The sequence below is a fragment of the Stylophora pistillata genome, chromosome 4, assembly GCF_964205215.1.
Source record: "Stylophora pistillata chromosome 4, jaStyPist1.2, whole genome shotgun sequence".
Taxonomy (NCBI): Eukaryota; Metazoa; Cnidaria; class Anthozoa; order Scleractinia; family Pocilloporidae; genus Stylophora; species Stylophora pistillata.
Genome location: NC_142522.1, coordinates 26,557,517 through 26,566,930, shown reverse-complemented (window position 1 = coordinate 26,566,930; position 9,414 = coordinate 26,557,517). Strand labels below are relative to the sequence as shown.

The window sequence follows — 9,414 nt, the reverse complement described above, 5'->3', positions numbered from 1 at the left end:
ATTTTCTCCTCAGGTTCACACTCCATTTGACTTATCCGTGCAAGGTTTCAGATCATAATCACCGTGAGACTCCTCACTGTATAGCTTATAAAACCTTGTTCGTCCCTCGAACAAAAATGATCCCAAGGCTGTAAATGATCCCTAAATTGATCCCTAAGTGACCAAGGCGCCAATAGGATCCCCAACCCTTAAATGATCTCCATCTGGACCCCAGAATGATCCCCGTTTCTTTTTATTGCAGTCACACGGCACCAGTGTGAATAACTAAAAGAAACTGAATCAAAAATTTTAATTTTAACAGACCGTTTACTGGATTACGAGTATAAAGATCAATAGCTTGTATACCAACCAAAAACGCGCGCTCACGACCTATCAACAATTAGACGTCTTGACTCAGATTAGACTCTAGACTCAGATTCAATCAATATGGAAAATTAACCTCGCATTAAAAACAAAGCGCTTGTAGAACTTGATTCATATCAAGAACGAGTGTAGTGTGTTGTTGGATTAGGTCAAGAGAGGTGTCCGTGAACACGAGTCGTCGTGTCGTCTAGTTTGGAATACGACGGTAACAAGGACGTTGCAAAACAAAAATCTAATTGGCAGAACAGCGTTTTATTTCTCAGCACCCCCCCTCCTCCCCAACCGAAAAAAGCAACGTGAAATCGGCAAAATTCACGTGCTCTGAGAACGGAAATCTCCGATAGCAAATTATATAAGTTTCCATTTAGAACTCGAGGCTGCTGACATACGTTTGGTGAAGTTGAGGTGTTGCGCGCTACGAGACGATGCACACATTTTTCAACAGCGAACCCCGCGGCGTTGCTGCCTATCTGTCTGACTCCCTAATTACATATTTACGTCGAGCTTTGTATTTTTTACTAGCTCAACTTCGAATTATATACCGGCGGTCTTTCAGTGTTTACTGATCCGCAAAATTTTGATCTGCTCAAAAGAACCACACAAATAACCAGATCAAGGACGCGCCACTCCTAAATTCATTTCTCTGATTGTTGATTCATATTATTACTATCTCTCTCTGACAAGTGAAGTGTGGGCGTCTTGTATTCTGCAACATACACCTTTATAGTTATCTAACGGGGTATACCAGCAACTAAACTTCTCGTACATCTAGTTTCAAGCTTGGCTTTTATAGGTACAGTTGAGGATCTAGAACATTCCGTAACATCACAAGAGATTCTATTTATATATTAATTCAGGGATGACTTAGCATGACACAGCTACTTCTAGAAAATTCTTGAAGGTTACACTACAACACGTATCAAAGCTATTTTTCTGGCCTTTGGTAAGATTTTCCTGAAAAATGAAGGGTGGAGTCCTAAATTTGCATTAGCTCCCTAGAGGTGCTAGGAAAGAGGAGGCCAGAAATTGTTAACTCACCAAAAATTATTGGTTTTCATAGCCAGAGAAAGAGCCACAAGCACCCATTGTGCCGCATCAGCTATGTCCTAAACTCTTGTTATAGATTCGATCATATAAAACTCTTCCTTTTGAATGTACAGTTGAGATTCTATAGCAACGAAATGCTGTTAATACGCGGGTGTGTTCTTACTTTTAGAAGGAAAATCAAATAAAATTGTGAAGTGGATGATTTAGGAACAAGTCACTTTTCAGCTGAGTTGCTGATAGCTCATGCGTGAAGATCGCCAAGTCACTGAAGTAAGCAAGAGCTGTGGTTTTGCTGTCTCTCTTCAAGCCAATATCATACACAGCATGACCGGAGTTTTTGAAATCAAGGACAGGATTATCGCTGATAACATGATTAACTTTCCTATCACCATTTATGTAAATCCTAGACGTGCGCTCCGATCTTCCCCATGTGATTGCCACGTGCCTCCAGACATCTGTTTCCACGACATCACTGTAACAAAACGTGCAATGTAAACAAAACTGAGTAAAATTCACATCTGTAAGTGAAGCTTGTAACACACCAAGGAAAATACTTGCGGATATGACTTAAAATTGTTTTAAATGTGTGGGACAAATAAAAACTCTCAGCTGGCCTCCTTCAGGCATTCAATTGATAAAAGGGGCGCAATGATGGCGACAAAGTAGAGCAACGAACAAGTCCTTTCACTATCTAAAGGCCGATAGTTTCGAAAGAAACTGTTTGGGGCTGCGTCGGTGGGAATAACGAAATAATTTTGATATATCAAAAAAGTTGAAATGGTAAATTGGCCACCGTAACGATTACAAAAGCTGACGTTTCGAGCGAAGGGCTCCGACGAAGGGCTAACGCTCGAAACGTCAGCTTTTGTAATTGTTACGGTGGCCAATTTACCATTTCAACTTTGTTGATATATCCAAATTATTTCTTTCACTATCTAATTTTGAACACATGACGCCTGACAGCTGGCTTTGGATTTTTTTGTCTTCCAGCCTAAGCCTGAACTGATAGAACATCGAGCAGAGTCGACTCGCACTTGTTAAATTCTAAACTCGCGTCGTCTCAGATCTAAAGCCTTATCTCGGGCCAAACATTCGCACATGGCTTAATCAACTGTTTTGCACGAAAAAGAACGGCCTTGTTGATTGAGAAAGAAGGAAATCTACTCACCTGGACTTTGTGCATGAATTAATCATGTCGCTCGCTCCATTGACGTCCCTTCTTCCCTGGAAACAAAGCTGACCGTTTATCTCAATTCCAATTCGGAACTGATATGGATAAGACCAGTCTGCATAAACTTCTTGCCTTCTTGTCATGGGCGATTTGATAAAGATCCAAACTGCAATTGTCAGATCAGTCTTTTGGAAAGGAACTGATGGTGTCTCTGCGAACGTCCCCGGTGTTCCGTCTAAATACAAAACAGTTCTGTCGCTTTTCGGAACAAACTTTGCAGCTCCTCGTAATCTTGAGTAAAAAAAAGTGATATTTAGTTAATCAAAGGGCTTTACGATGACGTGAAAAAAATCTAAGTCATTTAAGATGATCTTAAAGAGTAGGTGAAGGATTAAGGGTCTTCGGGTCTTAAGAACACAATCAGAAGCCGCCAAAAAATTTCATGCTTAAGCAACAGAATACCTGAGAGAACATCACTCAGAATTGAAAAGCCACTGAGAATAAAGTTCTTAACCGAAGAAATATGATAAGGCCTAAGAAACAGAGAAAGTAATAAAATGATTTTCCAAAATTGGAAGCCACGAATGGTATGCAGTTTGTTAGTGTGTAATTTTCTCAGTTTTACTCGGAATCAAGAGTAACGTATTCCTCATTGAGTAATTAGCCCAATTATTCCAGCCTGAGCCCTCTTTAATAATACTACCTCAATTCCCATGGCAGGAGAATTTAATTTGACAAAGTATCTATCTGTCTGCACTTAACCAAAAGAACTCGATCCCTTACGTTAGCGAGCTGTCCGTGCCACTGAGTGTCCAGTGAAAGAAGGAGCCTGGAAAAATTTTATCGATACCGCTATCAATATTTGTTATTAACACCTTAATTAAGCTACCGCGAGTTTAAAGAGGACGAATTCAAGGAGGTTCTGCTCTGCACATGCGCTTGGTATGACCGAGTGAAACTTGGAGGGTAGGGTCAGCATTTTACTGTCCACCTCACTGAGCAATTTCTATGCGTGAATAAGATAATATTATTGAAAGAACTACAGAGATTTACTATATGAAAGTGATATATATTTAACAATAAGACTCAGATAAAAGATAGTGAAGAGCAAAAGGACTGTTCATCTATTAGTCTTGTGAAGGTCTCTGTGCCACCACAGTTGATCAACAAATGATCCAGAGGTACTAAGGCACCTCTCCTTTTAAAACGCATCTTCGTGTTTAAAGAAAAATGAGGTTACCCACCTCAAAACTTAATTATATAATTGAAAAGAAGTAACATGTTCTTATGGGTTTCGTGGGTATAAATCTACACACAAAAACATTATTCTGTATCTGTGAATTGTTTGAAACGTTGGCGCATTGTAATTATTAGAAAAGAGAATAGAAAACCTTTTGTCTCCAAATAACAGTAGACCCACTCGTTGGTGCCAGTGCTATAAGCGTCAAGCCAGTAATGACCATTGACTGCTTGTTCTCCTTCGCTCGCCTTAATCTCTGCGCACGACTTAGCTGGCAGTTCAGGGATCGATCCAAGAGGAACTGAAGATAAAAAAAGTGAAAAATGAATAGATTTAAGTGATTTTTCAAGTACGTTTTACCTAAGTCCACTACCAATTTCAAAACGAGCGCTATTTTTTCCCGTGGCAAACTATGAAGCCTTTTTGAGACCTCGAGGAAAGGTCTGGAAGGGGTTTAAAACTAACTTTTAATGCTTCTGCGCAGTTTATTGAACTAAACACAGGCTCTCAGCAAACCTATTTCCGACTGTCTCAAATCTTTCTTCGAGCAGAGGGACGCGCGTCTGGGCCACTTTAAAGCTGTAACTCCCAAGATCTGTTTGTTAATTCTCCATCAAGACGACAACTTCTACCTGATAAGGGTGAGTGTTCTCAGAACTTTTTGGCTGGATAATGTATGAATATCATAGGGAGAAGTTATATGCGAATCAGCTGTGGGAGTGAAAGGTTTAATCACTATAATCATCCGGCTACCACCATCATCTCTATCACTAGCTACCAGTACCACCGGGACAGCCAGTCTCACAGCTGATATCTGTCCATACTGAAACGTCCACAGTGAAACTCTATCAAATGACAATTAGACAAGTCGTCGTTTATCAACTTACCCGGTTTCACTGAATACAAACTAAAAACAAAGCAAAGTAAACTCCGCTGTATTTCCCCATGATAATCTCTTAAGGCGAATCCAGATTCCTAAGAATTAACCTTAGGCAACTGCTAATTGAATCGAAAAATCAACTTTTAACCCTTTCAATGCCAAGATCTCATAGTAATTCTCCTTACTATCTGCTATACAATCCCATGATGTTAGTTTGGAGAATTTGGTTTTGGATCAATTGATAATCCCTTGGTTGTCTTTTTTTCCTTATTCTCGTTACTTGTCTGCTTGATATTGTATTGACATTGTAAGGGGAAATTCTGTCTTGGTCACCCATGGGAGTTAAGGGGGTTAGCGAACTTTTTGAACGCCTACCTCTATTAAAATATACCGTCATATAAATCCGTCTCGGATCTGTTACGTAGCCGTCTGGTCTTGCCTCCATGCTACGATTATTTAGTTCGCAGATACTTTCGTCGATGACAAAGTTGATGCTCTGACACTTTTTGCCTTTTTCGCACGTCTTGACGCAAACATCCGGGCTATTAACCCTGAAGGTGTCATATGTGTGTCCTTTAAGAGCTTTTTTGAAAGTTGACTTTTGTGATTCGCACTTGCTGATGGCGTTGGCACATGGGTTCTTGCATACCATAGGTAGAAAAACAGCCACACACAGCACTCTCAGAACTTTGAAGGTCTTCATATCATAGGCATCAGGATATGCGGCTCCTTTAATGTACCAAAAGGTGAGTGTTTTTCAGAACCAAGTAATCATTTCTCATGCTTTCATGCCAAGGAAGTTCCATCTACAGCTAAGCAAAATATGGGGTTAGGCGTAAAAGGTTAGTTTACTAATTCGAAAGTGATATTACTTAACAAAGCAATTTTTTAGGCTTGCATTGTAAGCTGAGTTTAAAAAGAGGAAAAAAAGAAGTAATGAACAATCCCGATTTCATGAAGGAAAAAAGGTCGACCACTCATAACGTTACTTTTATCTCTTTGTTTTTGTATTGGCTGGCTTTACAATCCTGTCTCTATCCTCACTAATTAATAAACACCATTCATGTATTACCTTGCGGAAGACACGGAAGTTTTATATAGGAGCACAGAGGATGAGTAACTCTACTGAGCTATTTGAGCACTGAGCAATTTATTCTGAACTGAGTCATATCTCTACGAACACACGACTGTCTTAGGAAATTGTTGTCTTTTATCCTTTTCAGTGCAACGCCGCAGTTTTTCGGCGCCTTTTCACAGTATTCCCTCTGCATGGCACACATATACATAGAAGTCATCAAAGTACACTGTACGACATAAACATACACATGTCACATAAACATAACCCATTGATGAACATTAAGTGATTACCAAAGACGCCACCGAGATGATTTGACGAAAAAAGACAAACAAATTACGGAGTTTTCAACAAGGGAGGAAAAAGACTAAACTCAACGACTGAAAAGCAGGTGCAATTGTGAGAAGCGTCCATGGGGATCTGGAAGTATCTGGTTAATATTTAGGATTTCCCATACCAATAAATTCACGTTTTCCCAGGGTTCGACTCAAAGGAAAAATTTTCTTTGTTTCCCCCAGTTTGACTGAAAGTATAGCAAGGATTAATTTTCCATAAGCATAATGTACTGAGTAAAATCTCTTGATTCGTTCATGATCAGAAAATTTAGAAGGGATAGAAATGTCTTGTTTTTTCAATTTACTGCAGGTTTGAATCAGGTTAGGCTATCTTTCATTAATTGCACGAACTGGGTGCCGACCTTAATCCTTGTTTACCTGTTAATCATAGATTGCCCGTGTTACTTAAAAGCACCTAGGAATAAAAGAACTAAAAATGTATTTTTAACAGTCTAGTAGATCTTCATTCAAACAAAGTGGTGAAATCTACTTAAGCTTCAACTGAAAGTAAAAAAATGACCTTGTGATATTTTTTTTCTTTCTTTCTCTACTTTCTCGCAAATGAAACGACGTTTGAAAGTTCATTTTAGGTACGCTGAGAAGTGAAGCATTTTAACCATATTTTTAGATCTGCATGTCGACTATAGCTCTTTCATAGGAATCACTCAACATAAGCGTAACTTTCGAAGCAGAGAGAATAATTGCAGTGCTCCAGAATATGCTTAGCTCAACAGGGGTTGATACGCGAACTAAGGTATGTTTTGGACTGATCTTACCTTAAAGAAAAAAATTCGTTATCTTTGCCCTTTCAGTTACGTCTAAAAACATTTCCAATGCATCTCAGCATCAAATAGGCCGATAATATCCTCTCTGGATTTAAATGATTACTTTCCTGTAGTTTCCAAATGTGAGGCTGTCGTAACTATATTACCTTTAATTAGAGCGCACTCGAACAGGATGGTTTCGTTTGTACTTTGTATTATAATGACTCTTCTGTACTTATTGTACTGACCCCTTATCTCTATTGGTTAACAGAGTACTTAAGGTTTATTCCAAATTAGCCGTATGGTATTTTCGCAATCTGGTTGGTTTAATATTGCACCTGCAGTTGACTAATAGATATCCCTGAGGGGAGCTTTTTACTTTACAGAGAAGTATTTACTTAGATAAACCTTTGCGGCAAAAATGTTGGAAAGTGGAAACTCGCGGAAAATTTCAGTAAATTTCGAACTAAAACGGCTACCTCAAGCCATTTTATTTGATAAAAAAACTTGGTTGAGTTTTTTGGGCTTCATAACTTATGAAGCCCAAAAAACTAAACCAAGTTTTTCTATCATATAAAACGGCTTGAGGAAGCCGTTTTAGCTCGAAATTTACTGAAATTTTCAGCGGGTTTCCACTTTCCAACATTTTTGCCGCAAAGGTTTATCTTCGTAAATACTTCTCTGTAGAGTAAAAAGCTCCTATCAGGGATATCTATTAGTCAACTGCAGGTGCAATCTTAACTGAAACCATCCAGATTGGGAAGTTACCATGGGGCTAATTTGGAATAAACCGTAAGTACTCTGTTAACCAATAGAGATAAGGGGTCAGTATAATAAGTACAGAAGAGTCATTATAATACAAAGTAAAAACGAAACCATCCTATTTCGTGCAAGATTTCATACTAAGATGTCTGCATAACAATTATTCTAACAGCTGTATATTTTGACTTTGACAAAACGTCATTGTCAGCCTGTTTGTATATGCATTGTAAACATTTGACTCTTCACTCAGCTACAAGATAAACCAAAAGTTACCTTCGCAGCAGAAAGTAAATTTATGACGAGATTTCATGTTATAGCTGAGAAAATGAGGAATTTGGGCAGAATTAAAATAGTCTCACCAAGGAATACTAAATCAAACAACATATCTAGGCAAAGGGGGTTAGTTTCTGTGGTGCTGCGTCGGTGGGAGTAACAATGTAATTTGGCACGGTTTTATCAACTTGAGTGATAATGTAAATTATCCACTGTAAAGAGTTTCAAAGCTGACATTTCGAGCGTTAGTCCTTCTGTGATAATGAAAATTAGCCACCGTAAAAGTGTAAAGAGTATCAAAGCTGACGTTTCGAGAAGGGCTAATGTTCGAAATGTCAACTTTGAAACTTTACGGTGGCTAATTTACATTATTCAACTCAGTTGGCAAAACCATAATTACCTCTCTAAGTGCTGATAGCTTGTCTTACGAATTATTTTAGCACGACTCATAGTTTGTCACAAGCTAACTCAATCATTTAATAGAGATGATTTGCGCGAGATCAAACTTGACACAACCAAAATGGAATGCAACCTATCAAATCGAAAAGAAAATTGTCCGGAATCAGATGGTCCCAGCACCCGAAACCGAACAAAAATACCCCAATTTGGCGAAATCGGACGCAACCGTTCAAAATCTGACGAAAGCATCCGAAATCGGATGGAAGGGTTCGCAATTTGACAAGACTAACCGAACTTAGGCGGACTCCATACGAAAGCGTCCGAAATCGTACGGAGGTGTCAGAATCTGACCAAACCAAAAACGGAAACGCTCGAAATAAAACTGAGACGGATCGCCTGGCCTGTATAGGATGTTCTGCTCATTTTAAGTCCCTCTGCATAAAATGAACTCGGAACTTATTCTTTTCCCTTTCTGATTTCAGTGTTCTTTTATTTCTTTTAAACATTTCCTTGTCAATTTCATATTAAAAAGGCTTTTTGCTTGAACAAGGCTAGTATTTTCGGCATTTTTTAAACCGATTTTCGTGGAGGCGACTGATTAGGAAACACGGTTAAACAAAAGATGAAAACAACGGTACTGTATTGAATTTATGCTCCACGACTGTACTTTTTTTGTTTTCCCATGTTGTACGTGACCGGTGAAACGAATGCCCAGTTTCTATTGGTAAATCCGTCAAAATTGATTGATTGCCATCATAAGCGTTGTATAAGTTCAAGTATGAAAACCTTAAAAAATATGCAACAAAGAAGTCTGTCGGGTTCATATTCAGTCACCTCTGCTGTTGTTTTCGGTATCGAATAGTTTGCCGGACTTAGATGTCCAATATATTGGTAACCCCAATCTATTACAGCGCTCTCATTCGTATTTTGACGGTGAGATTGTGTGTTGAGACTTGTAAACTCATTTGGAAAAGAATATTATTTCCCTTTGTTTCCAGCCTAATCTTGATCACAGCCAGATTAAAATCGGCCGATGAGTAAAGCAAAACTGATCGGAAAGCTGAACAATGCGAGATCACAACTATTATCGGGCTTCGATATATAA

The 9,414-nt window shown here is 38.8% G+C and overlaps 1 protein-coding gene across 1 annotated transcript; it reads right to left on the bottom strand.

The window, feature by feature from the left end:
- Positions 1-272: 272 nt before the first annotated feature.
- On the bottom strand, positions 273-7,073 carry LOC148733087 (uncharacterized). The gene is made up of 6 exons (XM_088759173.1): positions 6,888-7,073; positions 5,077-5,513; positions 3,973-4,122; positions 3,365-3,410; positions 2,579-2,872; positions 273-1,882 (listed from the first exon to the last, which is right to left on the bottom strand). Exons 2-6 carry the CDS (start codon positions 5,402-5,404, stop codon positions 1,588-1,590), a joined length of 1,113 nt encoding a protein of 370 aa, XP_088615299.1. The 5' UTR covers positions 5,405-5,513; positions 6,888-7,073; the 3' UTR covers positions 273-1,587.
- Between the last annotated feature and the right edge of the window lie 2,341 nt (positions 7,074-9,414).

Excerpts from the sequence above, each read along its gene's own strand:
- LOC148733087 (XM_088759173.1), bottom strand. The coding sequence starts at position 5,404 with ATGAAGACCTTCAAAGTTCTGAGAGTGCTGTGTGTGGCTGTTTTTCTA. Across the intron at positions 4,123-5,076 it reads GACGGTATATTTTAATAGAG|TTCCTCTTGGATCGATCCCT; the intron begins GTAGGCGTTCAA and ends TTTTATCTTCAG. Across the intron at positions 1,883-2,578 it reads AATTCATGCACAAAGTCCAG|TGATGTCGTGGAAACAGATG; the intron begins GTGAGTAGATTT and ends GTTTTGTTACAG.